Source organism: Micromesistius poutassou, assembly GCF_964030765.1.
Source record: "Micromesistius poutassou genome assembly, chromosome: 16".
Taxonomy (NCBI): Eukaryota; Metazoa; Chordata; class Actinopteri; order Gadiformes; family Gadidae; genus Micromesistius; species Micromesistius poutassou.
Window position 1 is genome coordinate 12,630,197 of NC_140286.1, and position 15,544 is coordinate 12,645,740.

General features: G+C 46.7%; 1 protein-coding gene across 25 annotated transcripts in view; it reads right to left on the minus strand.

Annotated features, from left to right (window-relative positions):
• obscnb (obscurin, cytoskeletal calmodulin and titin-interacting RhoGEF b) overlaps window positions 1-15,544 on the minus strand; it is a 69,076-nt gene that overhangs the window by 3,080 nt on the left and 50,452 nt on the right. For 23 of the 25 annotated variants that reach the window (XM_084481135.1, XM_084481134.1, XM_084481128.1 and 20 more), the window contains 23 exons: window positions 15,034-15,231; window positions 14,464-14,499; window positions 14,240-14,338; window positions 13,259-13,477; window positions 12,986-13,019; window positions 12,797-12,849; window positions 12,154-12,252; window positions 11,277-11,333; window positions 9,719-9,861; window positions 8,375-8,575; window positions 8,176-8,252; window positions 7,544-7,714; window positions 6,618-6,777; window positions 5,968-6,075; window positions 4,930-5,094; window positions 4,199-4,357; window positions 3,485-3,662; window positions 2,906-3,019; window positions 1,986-2,153; window positions 1,209-1,311; window positions 968-1,097; window positions 461-554; window positions 195-237 (listed from right to left, as the gene is read on the minus strand). In XM_084481135.1, the coding sequence (XP_084337261.1) occupies window positions 195-237; window positions 461-554; window positions 968-1,097; window positions 1,209-1,311; window positions 1,986-2,153; window positions 2,906-3,019; window positions 3,485-3,662; window positions 4,199-4,357; window positions 4,930-5,094; window positions 5,968-6,075; window positions 6,618-6,777; window positions 7,544-7,714; window positions 8,176-8,252; window positions 8,375-8,575; window positions 9,719-9,861; window positions 11,277-11,333; window positions 12,154-12,252; window positions 12,797-12,849; window positions 12,986-13,019; window positions 13,259-13,477; window positions 14,240-14,338; window positions 14,464-14,499; window positions 15,034-15,231 (2,809 nt within the window). The remainder of the gene's footprint in view (window positions 1-194; window positions 238-460; window positions 555-967; window positions 1,098-1,208; window positions 1,312-1,985; window positions 2,154-2,905; window positions 3,020-3,484; window positions 3,663-4,198; window positions 4,358-4,929; window positions 5,095-5,967; window positions 6,076-6,617; window positions 6,778-7,543; window positions 7,715-8,175; window positions 8,253-8,374; window positions 8,576-9,718; window positions 9,862-11,276; window positions 11,334-12,153; window positions 12,253-12,796; window positions 12,850-12,985; window positions 13,020-13,258; window positions 13,478-14,239; window positions 14,339-14,463; window positions 14,500-15,033; window positions 15,232-15,544) is intronic. The other 2 variants (XM_084481123.1, XM_084481129.1) reach the window with 1 other exon arrangement.

Here is a 15,544-nt window from a genome sequence, read left to right on the forward strand (position 1 = left end):
TGTATTATGCAACTGTGTGTACAATAAATGTCTGTTCACTACGTAGATACACAAGATATTGAATTCATGACAGTGGGGATGTTATCGTTGTTATATCACTAGACAGCACACACACAGTAACGAGGTGAGTATCACGTCAGGTCAAACACGCGGTGCGCTCCGTACAGACGTCTCCGTCGCTCTATGTCACTTACATGATGATGGTTTTCTTTGGTATTTTAGTCTCCTGGTCAGTAACTACGGGTACAAGGCATAATGGGGATGTGTGTGAGTTTGGAACCGGAGAAGCGCGACAAATCGCCACGTTCCACTCACTATGAAATCTACGGCACAAACAAACGGATCCGTCTTGTGAGTGTGAATCCATATTGAAACGTCCACTCTCTACGGGTTCCAGATCTAGGCTGACTGGAGTGGTGCAGCGCTGCAGTGACGGAGCGCGGGGCTGCGGTCTCCTTACCTTCGATGGTGACACTCTGGTCCGCAGAGCGAGACGCCACGCACGGGACCACCAGGTCAGCGGCACACTTGGCGTGGCCCAGCCGGTTGGACAACTGCCACACGAGGAAAAAGATCCCAATCATTTTAGGTTATGATAAAAAAAATCAAAGAAACAAGGCACGAGAATAAACTCAAAGGCCCAGTGTCTCATTTGGCCTTTATGACGAGCATCATGGTTCAATTCAATTTAGTTTTATTTGTATCGCCCTTAATCACAGGTACAGTCGCAAAGGGCTCAACAGGCCGTATATCTATGACTCCCCCCTGACCGTAGCCCCCCAGAGAGCAAGAAAAAACGTAGCAAGGAAGAAATCTTAAGGAGGGACGCAGAGTGGGGGATCCCTCCTTCCAGGGATGATCAGGAGTGCAACGGGGGCCAAAATGGACATGCAGGCAAAACATTTGAAATGGGTGATGGTCCGAGTCTGTTATGTGGTGTAGGTGCTGATCGCGGGGGCCGTCGTACCTCACACTCGTAGTGCCCGAGGTCCCTCTCTGTGGGGCCCTTGATGACCAGGACCAGCACCCCACTGCGCGGCTCGCTGTAGGTCTGGTACTTCTCCTGGTCCGTCAGCAGCCGGCCCTCCTTGAACCACCTGGACACAGAACCGCGGAGCCACACACACGGTCGGCTCAGCTCAGCAGGTACAGCGGGTTGAAACCTCATTCATCTAAAGGCTGATTTGTGGGACAGCCGAAGTACACACCTGATCTTGGGGGTGGGGGCGCTCTGGATGATGCAGGTGAACTGGGAGTCCTCCCCGGCCACGAAGGACGAGTTCCTCAGCTTGTTCACGAAGCGTGGAGGCACTGGAGGAGGCAGCACACGGTTTAGAAGGAAGCCCGCGATGGAGATCTCATCTGGTGTGTGTGTATAAATGCGTGAGTGTGTGTGTGTGTGTGTGTGTGTGTGTGTTTGTGTATAAATGCATGAGTGTGTGTGTGTGTGTGTGTGTGTGTGTGTGTGCATTTGTGTGTATAAATGCACAAGTTTATGTGTGTGTGTGTGTGTGTGTGTGTTAATGTTTGAGTTTGTGTGTGTGTGGGTGTGCGTTGTTCACAAAAAGTGGAGGCACTGAAAGCAGCACAAGGTTTACTCCAGAGTGAGCACTCTGGAGCCCAACAGTGTGAACAGTGTGTAGTACAGTACGGTACGTGTGCAGTACGGTAGCGTACGGTACGGTACAGTACAATACAGTATGGTACGTGTGTAGTACTGTACGGTACAGTACGGTACGGTACGGTATGGTATGGTACAGTACAGTACGGTACGTGTGTAGTACGGTACAGTACGGTACTGTACAGTACAATACTGTACAGTATGTGTGTAGTACTGTACGGTACAGTACAGTACGGTACGTGTGTAGTACGGTACAGTATGGTACGGTACAGTACAATACGGTACAGTATGTGTGTAGTATGGTACGGTACGGTACGGTGTGGTGGGGCCGGGTGTGTTGGGCTAGGGCTCCGTCCAGACCTACCCTGGACGGTGATCTTGCCCAGGGTGCTGGCGTTGCCCGCTGAGCTGGTGGCGAAGCACATGTACTGGCCCGAGTCGTCGGCCGACATGTTGTCCAGGATGAGGGTGCAGGAGCCGTCGGGGTCCTCGATGATGATGTGGTGCGGGTCCGCCAGCACCGGGCGGCCGTCTTAGGTTGGAGAGGACAAGGACAAGCTGAAGGTCAAGGGTCGGATTACGGCACAACTCTGTTGCGTCATGTGCTTACGGGTGAAGGGTGCCCTGCAGTGTGAGCTGTTCACCAGATTACACTTTTACCCCAGGCAGATATAACACCTTACACTTGTTTACCACGATTCAATTCTCTTTCAAGAGACTCAAGCAACAAGCACACACTAAATAGGAAGACTTCTTTTTGATTGAAGAACTGTTCTGGGCACCAGCTGTTCTTACCATGCGAATACTCGCATGGTAAGAATAGACTTATTTGGAAAAGCCATACATTATATATTATTATTATATTTTATTAGATTATTATATATTATTATATATAATAATATATTATACATAATATTATTATATATTATTATATAATAATTATATATTATTATATATACTTGATCACTGGGCCACTTCTCTTTGTTTTTAACGTTTAACATTTACACACTTTAATATACTCTGGGCCACTTTATAATTTATAATGTTTATAATGTTTATACTGTTTGTAATGTAATGTAAAGTAATGTAATCCTTACTTCAGCATTTACTTTAGAATCTATTTTAGTTTTCCGTAGCACTACTTTGTATTTTTATTGTATTGCATCTTATCCTGTGTCCTCCACTACTGCTGTGCTGTAACAAAGGAATGTCCCCGCCGGGGGTACTAATAAAGTTTTATCTATCAATCTTAAACACAGTTCCTCCGGCCCTCTCTCTACCTACCCTTGTACCAGTTGACCACGGGCTTGGGGACGCCGGTGACCTTGCAGGCCAGCTTCACCGTCTGGCCCAGCTCGGCCGTGCAGTCTGCCAGGATGGCCTCGAAGTCGGGGGGGCCTGCAGACACAGGAGCCAGAGACAGGTTGGTGAGGGACTAAGCACTGCTGGATCGCTAACACTGGTCAGGCAGCCAGGAGGGGATGAATACCGCGTGAACTCTAGTGAGCTTGTAGAAGTGACTGAATGTATGCAACTATGTTAGTACCTGCGTGTGTGTGTGTGTGTGTGTGTGTCTATTTGTTTGTGCGTGTGTGTGTGTGTGTATGTATGTGTAAATGCATAAATGCATGAGCGTGTGTGTGTGTGTGTATGTGTGCGTGTGTATAAATGCATGTGCGTGCATTGTTGTGTGTGTGTGTGTGTGTGTGTGTGTGTGTGTGTGTGTGTGTGTAAATGTATAAATGCGTGTGCGTGTGCGTTTGTGTGTGTGTGCATGTGTGTGTGTGTGTGTGTGTGTGTGTGTAGAACTGCATGCGTGTGTGTGTGTGTGTGTGTGTGTGTGTGTGTGTGTGTGCTCCTCACTCCAGGCGGGCATGGTGTAGCGCTGCTGCAGCTCCCTCAGGTCCCGGAGCCAGGAGTTCTTGATGATGACGGTGCGCGCCTGCAGCGTGTACTTCCTCACAGAGTCCTCGCGCTCGTGCCAGATCTCGAACGCCCGGTCGTCGCCCTCCACCGTCTCGTTCACGTCGATGTTGTTCAGCTGCGAGGGGCGTGGCCAAACATCAGGTCGAGGAGAACTGGCACTTAATGTACGCACTTATTGTATGTTGTGCGTCCTGGAACTTAGAAATAGTACTTAGCATTGTGTAGCATCTTATCCTAGCTATCCTATCTTTGGTATATACGGGGAATGGGTTAACCTAACGATTGTTAGTGCTCGGCACAGTGCTCAGCCTTACTGTACCGACAGATATATTGTTTCGCTTTCTTCTGAAAATGTACTTTCAGTCGCTTTGAATAAAAGCGTCTGCTTAATGCCCTAAATGTAAATACAAATGTAAAACGTCCATTTACTCATTTCGTCATTTACAGAGAATTGAGCGACACGTCATTAACACGAGTAAATGTTCTAATTCTATGATGTTTCTTTTCATTCTGATAAATGTACTTATTGTAAGTCGCTTTGGATAAAAGCCGCTGTTAAATGCCCTAAATGTAAACGTGAACGTGTGTGTGTCCTGACATGCAGCAGCCCGAGCGGCCCCTCATAGCGTCTCGGCAGGGGGCCCATCTCACCTTCATCATGTTCTTGAAGACGTAGGCCTGTGTCTCCGTGTTGCTGTCCCTCTTGGGTTTGCAGATGACGCAGTAGTTCTTGAAGAGGAACACGTGGCGGTTGTGGCCCCGCGAGGAGGACCTGATGCCCGGGGCCCCTTCCCACACTTGGAACGGCCCCTAGTTCAGACGAAAACGATAAGACAGAAACAGGACACAAAACAAGCAGAGCAGACGGGTTACAGGACCGGTTCACCCCAGAGAAAACACACATTTTGAGTTGGTTGTTTTTATTTTGAATACGTATATAGTAGCATAAGTATATACTACTACCCACCTACTACTTCTCTATTTAAATTAACTTTACAATCTTTTTCTACATGGATGTTCTCCATCTGTATTGTTTTACACAGAACTTAACATTAAATAAATGAAAATTATTGTGTATTATTATTAATACAATTATTATTTTATACATGGTAAGTATATGTTCCATGTTCTCATATACAAAAACATATCTAAATAGCAATTAGTATTCAAGCCTAATCAGCAGGTCCTGGCTGTTAACCCACCAGGGATTTTCCTTTGCCTAAAGGAAAACTGTAATTAATAACCAAAACAACAAACAGACGGTAACCAGGTTACACCGAGCCCCGCCCCCCCCCCCCCGGGGACAGAGCCTGTGCTCCTACTGCTCACCCCCCAGGTGTCAACCCCCCCCCCCACCCCCCAGGGGCCCCCCCGGTGCCCACCTGTCTGATGGGCTCCCCCAGCACCCCCAGGGTGGCGGGGTAGTTCTGGATCATGGCCACGTGGTGGGTGTTCTCCGAGCGCTGCGGCAGCGACGACACCGTGGAGTAGGCCTCCTCCAGCAGGCAGCAGTTCTGCCCGTTGCGGGCCTTGTTCCGGAGCATCTCCTGCGGCGGGCGTGAGGGGAGAGCACTGAGGGTTAGTGGAGGATACCGGAGGACCCTGCTTACCTGCTGACCGTTAGCCACGCGGCTAACGGTCAATGCTACTTGTAAGCAGGATCCTCCGGGGGGCTAACGGGCAATGCTACTTGTTAGCGGGATACTACTTGTAAGTGGGATGCTACTTGTTTGTGGGATCCTCCGCAAGGCTTACTGTCAATGCTACTTGTTAGCGAGATCCTCTGTGTGGCTAACGGTCAATGCTACTTGTTAGCCGGGGTGGGCCGTACTGTAAGGCAAACCAGGCACTTGCCTGGAGCCCCAGGCCCCATAGAAGGCCCCATACAGGCCTTTTGGGGCCCCCAAAATGCCGTCTTTATATTTCTTCCCCATATCTATATTGTTTTTATTAAAATCCTGTCACCATGCCACTTCACCCCCCCCCCCGCCCCCAATCCTGTCTGCCCGTAATCGAACACTATCGTCCCCGTCCCCCCGTCAACAATTCCAGTCATCTTTGCCTGGAGCCCCCAAAGCGCTAAGTCCGCCACTGCTTGTTAGCAAGGATCCTCTGCATTGCTAATGGTCAATGCTACATGTTAGAAGGGTCCTTCGCGCGGCTAACGTTCAGTGCTACTTGTTAGCAGGATCCTCCGTGTGAGGTATGAGTTTAAAGTAAGAATTCTGAGAATAAAATCTGAATTCTGAATTCAATCCCATGATTCTGGCTTTAAAGTCAAAATGAAAAGAGTTCTGAGTTCAAAGTCAGAATTCTGAGAATAAAAGCAGAATTCTGACGTTGAACTCAGAACTCAAAAGAAATTCCCATGTGGCCCTAATCCTCTTCCGTAGTGATGAAATTCCCAATCAGACCCTCACCTTGAGGATGGCCTTGTACTTCTGGATCCTCTCCAGGGGCCGCTGCATGTAGGCGTTGACGCTCAGCACAGGGTGCTCCGAGCCGGCCTGCTCCTTGTCAGTGTACTCCTACACAGCAGAGAACACACACACACACACACACACACACACACACACACACACACACACCACCGAGGTTGGAACCACATCAGGACATCGAGCTCCACACATTTCCCCTGCACAGCTCTTCTCTGTTTTGGCACCACAGTGGTGGAATGAGCTCCCTGCCGCATCCTCTGCATAGCCTCCCCTCTTACACCCCCCCCCCACCCCCTTCTTAAGCACTTATTGTATGTTGTATGTCCTGGCACTTAATGTACGCACTTATTGTATGTTGTACATCCTTACACTTAAATATAGTACTTAGAATGGTGTAGCATCGTATCCTAGCTATCTGTGTTGTATACGGGGAATGGGTTAACCTAGTGATTGTTAGGGCTTGGCACTTGGTTCTATGAACATCCTTACTGTACCGACCGAGATATATACTGTTTCTCTTTCTTCTGATAAATGTACTTATCGTAAGTCGCTTTGGTAAGTCGTAAGTCGTTTAGCGTCTGCTAAACGCCCTGAATGTCAACGCAGGGAGGTAGTCAATGTAGGCGTGGCACCTTAAAGAAGTGGTGGACGGCCTTGTCCCCAATGGCCGACTCGGCCTGGCCCTGGCCCACCAGGTACTGCAGGTACTTCTCGAAGCCCTCCTTGTTCCTCAGGAAGCGCATGGCGATGTCGTCGTCCGTCACGCACTCGTTCAGCATGGGCAGGAAGGTCCTGCGACGGGAAGCCACGGTGGGAGTTATCACAACGTTATGGGGTTCATGCGGCGGCATGTGGCTCAGGAGGTAGAGCGGGTTGGCTTGGTCGCTTGGTTGCTTGCTAGTTCAATCCCGGGCTCCTCCTGAGCGTCGAGGTGTCCCCCGAGCGAGACGCCCTCACCCTGACTGCTCCCGACGAGCCGGCTGTCGCCTTACATGATTGACACCGCCGTCGGGGTGTGAATGTGTGCATGAATGGGTGAATGTGAGGCGATGTTGTAAAGCGCTTTGAGTGGCCGCTGGTTAGAAAAGCGCTGGATGAATGCAGTCCATTTACCATTTACCATTAACATCGGTGACTACTTTACTTATCACTCTCTGGGCGATTGGATGCAGGCGGTTTAAAAACAACAAGAACCGTAGATGGATCAGTCGTTCACAAAGGCCTATTGCCAACAGAAACATAGAAGGCTGATCCCTCTTACGCACTTATTGTATGTTGTACGTCCTTGCACTTAAAAATAGGTCTCAGCATTGTGTAACATCTTATCCTAGCTAGCTATGTTGTATACGGGGAATGGGTTAACCGAACGATTGTTAGTGCTTGGCACTTGGTTCTATGAACATCCTTACTGTACCGACAGCGATAAATAGTTTCTCTTTCTTCCGACAAATATACTTATTGTAAGTAGCTTTGGATAAAAGTGTCTGCTAAATGCCCTCAATTACATTTAAATGATCAGTACTCTTCATTATATTGGCATGAGTCAAACAACACCCACCCTCCGTGGAAGGCTTTGATGTCCTCGATGTTGCGGAAGATGACGTCCTTCTGGGAGGAGACGTCCGCGGGGGCGTCGGGGTGGTCCCCGTGCTTCACGTGGTGCGAGGTGAAGAACTCCATCTCCTTCACAAACTCTGCCTCGCTGCTCACCAGGTCCTGGATCAGTTGCCTGAGCGGTCGGGAGAGAGACCGCGTTCACAGGTGAGGAAGCCTTACAGAGAAGTCCAACAAATCTGACTTCAGATCTGGAGTCTGAAGGCAGACCAGCTCAAGTCTGGGATGTTCTTTGGACTCTACTCTGTTTATTTTGACCATGTTGATGGAGGCGGGTGTTGGATTGGGACTCTACTCGACTCAACCTGATGGAACCAGTAAACACTTTATATGGTAAACTAAACTTTTCCCTGAAGCTTTTCCCCGAAAGACATGCTAGAACTCAGACAACAACGTCCTCAGACAGAAGTATCTCTAAAGGTTTCAAATCAAAACAAACACGTGTAGTAGACTCGTCACTATAGAACACACGTAACATCCATTTGTTAAAACCGTCTTCTGAAACCACTGTCTTGCACTGGTGAAAACATGACCTTCTGGAGAACAGTCCACCCGCTGTGTCTCAACTGAACTCACATGAGCTTCCTCTTGTAGTCCCCCTCAGAAACTTCCTCCACGTTGGCCTCTGGAAGGTCGCCCGAGTCAGCAGACAGCTACCGTAAGAAGAAACATGATGTTTAGGCAGACATATTCAACGTTTTTCAAGCTAATCTGCGGGTTCTAGCCATTCGGTAATTCCATTATGGAGGTCCTTTTCGGCGTCGTCTCGGCGTACTTTGAGCTTCTTGTCCAGGTAGGCGGGGGAGACCCAGCCCTGGCGAGAAGGGGTGGTTTTGGTGGGCTTGGTCCGGACGAGCCACTTGAGGGGGTGGGCTGAGTCCAGGACCTCCACGTACTGGCCCTCCTTCAGACAGATGGACTCCTTGCAGGCGATCGTCGGGTTGTAGTCCGCCGACGCCACGTAGATGTCAAACATCTGAGGAGACACGGAGGAGGAACACGGCAGATCGGTGAGACGTTAAAGTGTGTGTGTGCTGGTAACCGGAAGGTTGCTAGTTCGATCCCCGGCTCCTCCCAGCTGAGTGTCAAGGTTTCACTGAGCAAGGCACCTCACCCTAACTGCTGTCTCCTTACGTGGTTGACACCACCGTCGGTGTGTGAATGTGTGCATGAATGGGTGAATGTGAGTCAATATTGTAAAGCGCTTTGAGCGGCCACTGGTTGGAAAAGTGCTGTATAAAAATGCCCATCCATCCAAAGTGTGTGTGATGCTGAGACGCCTGGATTATAATGAAAGTGTGTTTCATTAGAGTAAATCTCCTACTGCTTACTCAACTCAACCTTGATCAGCAGTCAAAACAGGTGATCGCATAGGAATACAAATCATACACATAGCCCACATTACAAGCCGTTTGAAAAACATGCCATCACAAGTGGGCGTGTCCATCTAGATACGTACGCTGGATAGATCAGTCTACCAGCCTACCCAGTGGACTGTAGCAAATGTTGCTCATATATTCATCATACATTGGACACTCCCACTTGTGATGTCACAAAAACACAGGAAAGGGAAGATTTTCAAGAAGAACGGTCTTCTGCAGGCCATCATGGACATATCCCTCAATCTCCTCTTAACCCAGCCCCAAACACTGGACAATGCGCAATTACATTATAATTATTTATTTGTATATTTACTTCTGCCTCTTTTTTATATGGAATTTTAATTATGTGCAATATTGCTCACTTTCTCTTGACTTTTATTGACTTATTTTGTTGACTTTTACTGTCAACTGTACTGTCTGTTGGCTACTGGATACCTGAATTTCCCCAAGGGGATGAATGAAGCATCTACTTACATTGCTTACTCAATTTCAAACGGCTCGCATTTTCCAAGAAGCAGCACAGTAAACAGTGAAAACAAACATATTACCCATCATGCATCATAATCCAACTTCAGGGCATAAAATTGGCCTAGTTATCGGTATGTACTGGAACCTCTACATGATCCACTTGTGTTAGCATATCATCAGTATGAGAAGGAAGACCCCTGCCATCGCGGTTGCCTAGCGACCGCCCTGGAGGACACTCCGGTCGGCCATCGTGTCACCACAGCGCTCACCTCTCCCCGGGCGTCGCCCTCGTCCGACTCGGAGGAGGAGTCGGCAACCAGCGAGGGGGGGCGGGAGCGCCCGTGGTGGGGGGACGGGGACGGGGTCTTGGTCTCGTCGTCACTGTCGCCCGCCCCGGGGACACGCAGCGAGGCTGGTGGGAGGGAGAGAGAGAGAGAGAGGGGGGGGGGGGGGGGGGGGGAAGAGAGAGAGAGAGGAGGGAAAGAGAGAGAGAGAGAGAGAGAGAGAGAGAGAGAGAGAGAGCGAGAGGGAGAGAGAGCGAGAGAGAGAGAGAGAGAGAGAGAGAGAGAGAGAGGAGGGAGAGAGAGAGAGAGAGACAGAGACAGAGACAGAGAGAGAAGAGGGAGAGAGAGAGAGAGAGAGAGAGAGAGAGAGAGAGAGAGCAAGAGGGGGCAAAGAGAGAGAGAGAGAGAGAGAGAGAGAGGCAAAAGGGGAGCCATGGACGTGTCATTTATGAGGGGTAAATTATTCAACTTAAATTTCATTATTTCAGTTAATTTAACATTATATAAGAAACCATTTTTCAACTGTATTATTTTTCTGGGGGGCGGCATCAAGCACATTTTAGGGTCAGTACATCTCAACCTCCTTATAGTATTGAACATAATATTTGATGTATTATTACTATATTTTATATTTCCCAGTATCCAATTTCCATTATCAATTGAAAGTCCCAGCTGGAAATGAGTCAGCTGCCCTGCTCTGACTAAACAGGTGAAATGCTGCCCCCTAGTGGTGCTAAAGTGGTATTAGCGTCATGCCTCTACTTGGTGTTAGCGTTCTAACAGCATGCAAAGCACTTAGGCCAACGGTTCTGCGCATACATGTCTGTTCTTTATCAACTTGTATTATTTATTAAGAAAAAACTAGAACAAACACATAATGCAGTGTTTAAATGTACACAAAGCACATGTTAGGACAAGGTAAGGCAGTGATGAGCAAGACAACAAGACAACAAGAAAATCTCCTTTTGTGTCCAAGATCCTTCCCTTCATATCATTTAGGTATACGTTGATACACAATTATTTCCACAAGGAACCAATTCTCATCAGGAAGAAGGCAAGTGTATGTTTTTTGTACATGATATCATGTGTTATTTTATAATGTGTTAAGGAGCCTGAAAGGTGTTTTGGTAGGATTTGAGAGCTGTAGAGAGGGGTGAGCAGAAACAAGCTGAAGAGAGGACTATTTTGAAACTGAACAACCAAAAAGACCTTCCCTCTCTGCTCTCTCACTCCCTACGTTTCTAGGCCGTTGAGAAGTGGTGCAGTCACAGACCTGTGATTGACATGGATTCCCTGGACCAATCAGGGAAGAGATGCCCTGCCCTGATTGGTCAGAAATTAGCAGCGAGCTGTCTCAAATCTAAATTGTCTTAAATTGTGTTACGCAGCCAACTTGAAACCGATTTTCCGACAGAGCATTTCACTCACTAAAAGCTGTTACACTCAACATCTCTTAAATCTTACCAACAGCACCTTTAAGTGAGACAGTGTGGATAGACCGCGCGGCTGTGGTTATTTGGGCAGATGAACTGTGGATACATACTGGGTGCTTTGGGCCATGATTTCATCCACTGGAGAACTGGTTGATTCTGTATGCTGTCTGAATAACAAATTCATGATTGGATGAGCATTGGAATGATGGGACTGATGACATTGGTGAATAGTGAAAAAATGTATGTATGAAGGAAGGAGAAGTGGTAAGTCGTACATACGGTTTTAAAACGCAAAGCAGCACTGGAGAACACTTTGTTGCCAATCAATTAATAGTAGTGAATTGTAATCCCATAGTTTAAGCATTCAGATCTGATTGCACCTTAATCAGTCTTGATGTTAGTTTATATTCACAGGGCTGTGTTCAAAGCTTATTCAGCATCAACCTTTTGGATAACAACTAACAAGCTTTTAATGACTTATTTTTGATTTGGACATATACAATACTAACTGAAGACTTTAATCAACTTAAAAGTAATCAGCTTGTATTGTATTGCATAATCCAGCATTTTACACAGCCTGCAGAAAATACGTTAAGCGCACACACTTGCCAGACACACAGAACGCACTTAACAGATGGAAATCTGTTAAGTGCATCCATATTGAGTACAGAAATCCTATTATGTACAAATATTGCATACGCCCAAACTTACTGTTAGAGAGCTAATAGGTTTGTGATCGAATTAAGTCAAGATAGTTTCTTGTCATCAAAGCACCAATAAAAGCCTTTCAGTCACTTAAGAGTCAAGTTAAAATGTATGTCGGTCTCGCACAGCTCGAACAGATTGTTAAATATACTTTTGTAGTTTTGTCATACATTTGCCCCAAATAAACTTCTTCATTGTAATACCGATAGGGACAGTTTAGAAAAGACAGACCACAGATATGACATGTATCCTAATAAACATGCAGCCCCAGTCGTTCCTCACCTTGGGTCATCTTGGCTGAAACCATCTCAGTGATCTGAGTGGTGAGCCTCATCAGGAACTCCTCTGAGCCCACCTCTCCCATATAGGCCATCTTCACATCTTCAGCCACAAAGAAACAGGACACACAGCATTGTAATAGCAGTGTTAAAGTAAATATAGACTCACTTGTTCAGAGTTCACCTGTCCTAGACTCTGCATAGCCTCCCCCCACACCCCTCTTACACACTTATTGTATGTTGTACATCCTGGTACTTAATGTACACACTTATTGTATGTTGTACGTCATGGCACTTAATGTACGCACTTATTGTATGTTGTACGTCATGGCACTTAATGTACGCACTTATTGTATGTTGTACGTCATGGCACTTAAAAATAGTACTTTGCATTGTGTAGCATCTTATCCTAGCTATCTTTGTTGTATACGGGGAATTGGTTAACCTAACAATTGTTAGTGCTTGGCACTGGTTCTATGAACATCCTTACTGTACCGACAGTGATATATTGTTGTTTCTCTTTCTTCTGAAAAAATTTACTTATTGTAAGTCGCTTTGGATAAAAGCGTCTGCTAAATGCCCTAATTGTAAATTGAAATATAACATGACATGAACAGTTGAAAGTTGCTTCTTATGGCCCTGCTTACCTTTTCCTTTGCTGCCCTCTTCCTCCGGAGGACTCACTGTGATCCCAAGGACCCTGCGCAGGAAGGTGCCACATTGAGTGTCTTCAAAATAGTTAACAGTTATAAAACATTTGTATTTGATTTGGTATATGTAGCGTTACATTGGAAATGTAGATCTATACATGTCGGATTGTTTTCTCAAAAACCTACTCTGGGACTTTGGTCTCTGGCTTTGGTCTCGGTGCTGGAATCAAATTCAATAACAAAAAGATCAGAGAAAAATCACACAGCCCAAAATCATATTCTTCAAGCAAATCAGCAAAAAAAAAAAAAAAGTAAATCATCTAAAACAAGGTTGAAACTATTTCAGTATTTCAATATTGAACAAAAAACATTCAACTGAATCCCATCATGTCGCGTATTGGCTCTGTAAGACAACACGCGTGGACAGACCGGAGCTGGTCCTTTCCCCCCGGGCCTCACCCTCGTCCACCTCCAGGCGGGCGCTGCAGAGGGACTGCCCCGCCCGGTTGGTGGCGATGCAGGTGTAGGCGCCGGCGTACTCGGCGCCCACGTCCATGAGGATGAGGCTGTGCTGCCGGCCCGAGCCCGCGATCTTGTAGCCCTTGGTGTCGGCCTTGATCCAGACCACGTCCTCCATGGACTCCTCCTTCAGCCAGGACACCATAGGGACGGGGGAGCCTGGAGGAGGAGCGGATCAGAAGCATTGGGGCGTCGCTTTGTTGGCAAACTACCTCACTTATTGTATGTTGTACGTCCTGACACTTAATGTACAGACTTATTGTATGTTGTACGTCCTTGCACTTAAAAATAGTACTTAGCATTGTGTAGCATCTTATCCTAGCTATCTTTGTTGTATACGGGGAATGGGTTAACCTAGCGATTGTTAGTGCTTGGTACTGGTTCTATGAACATCCTTACTGTACTGACAGAGATATATTGTTGTTTCTCTTTCTTCTGACAAATGTACTTATTGTTAGTCGCTTTGCATGAAATAGTCTGCTCTCTCTCCTCACAGGATTGCATTTCCACAGAAAATGCAGTGGAAATGTGTTCTGGAAGCAGAATAAGGGTTAAGGACATTTGTTTCTTAAGATGTTATTACTTGAAGGTGTGTAACTTCTGAGAGAGAGCCTGTTGTTGCACTGTGACACTGTCCATACGTGAGTGGGTCATGAGTGAGAAGATGTGTTAAAGCAGGGCAGAGTTCCTCAACCTTTTTATTACTGAGGCGCCCTGAGTAGGCCATTGCAGCGACCACGACACAAACCAGATCATATGCCTGCCTCATCTAATCGAATGAACACAGATACTGTAGAACCATAATGAAGGATATAAGCACAGTTTAATTAAAAGGCAGTAACAGACTAACAACACGACTGTGAAATACCCCTGTTGTAAAGGTTCTTCTAATCGTGTTCAATAAGAGGTGGGAGAACCAACCTTCCACTCTGACAGACAGGGTGATGCTGGCTCCTTGCTTCACCTTCCTGTTGCTGAACCTCTCGATGAAGCGCGGAGGCACCAGGGGCTCCTTAGGGTCTGGACAAAGGGAAGGGGAGTCACGGCAGTACCAGACAATACCACCAGACAGTAACCCTCCTATGTTTAAAATGGCTGTAGATGCGATGTGATTTGCAGGTGGGGGAGAATCAAGTACCAAATACCTTTCTTTGTATCTTGTGGCATGATCTCTCCAGGACCTGTAGCGAGAAACAGTTCATTTAATCTCACATGGTGCCTCTATGGCCGTGTCTCTCAAATGGAGGAACGAGTGCCACTAGGGTGACTGTGAACGATTTTCAGGATCAAGTAGAAACATTTAAAAAAATCTGAATCTGACTGAAATAGGCAAACATTTGGTAAATCTTTCTCACTGAATGACAACAACCATAAACGAGGCACAAGCCCATGTGGGTATTCAAAACACCCATGTTATGTCACTATGTATGCATGTGCACGCTACTTTTTAAATAACATGCACATGCATTAAAAATATATCTATTTTTATAGATCTATTTTTAGATTCTATTTTTACATTTTATTTATCTATTTTTATACAATTTTTTCCCTTCCCAAAATATTTTGTACTGCTGAAAGGGGTACCTCTTAAAAATTAAAGGTGGGTACATCAGTAAAAAGTAAATAGTGAACCACTGCTCTATGGCACACACGTCACTGGCACCATGACGGTACTGACGGTACTGGTGGAACAGCGTGGATGACAGAGCCCTTACCCAGCACCAGCAGTCTGGCGGAGGAGTAGGCGGAGCCGGCCACGTTGCTGATGTAGGCCGAGTACTCCCCCATGTCGGCCCGGGTCACCTCCGTGACCTGCAGGCCGTGCACGTCCCTCTCAGCCAGGATCACCAGCCTCTTGGAGGGCCGCAGGGGCTGGCCGTCCTTGAACCAGTACACCCGGGGCTTGGGGAAACCTGGCACACACGCACACGCACACGCACACACACACATACACACACACACGCACACACACAAACACACACACACACACACACACACACACACACACACACACACACACACACACAATGAGGGTCAGTGGGGACCGTTTAGAGAAGGGACTGGCTGAATATAGTAGCTCATTTTTGGGACTAATAATTACAAATAATAATACTTGTGTTTTTATGTGATGTTTATATAGAGCTTTTCTAAGTATCCAAAAGTCATCCAATTCAAGAATGAACTATATAATATATATAATTTAAGACAGAAATCAATAAATATCAT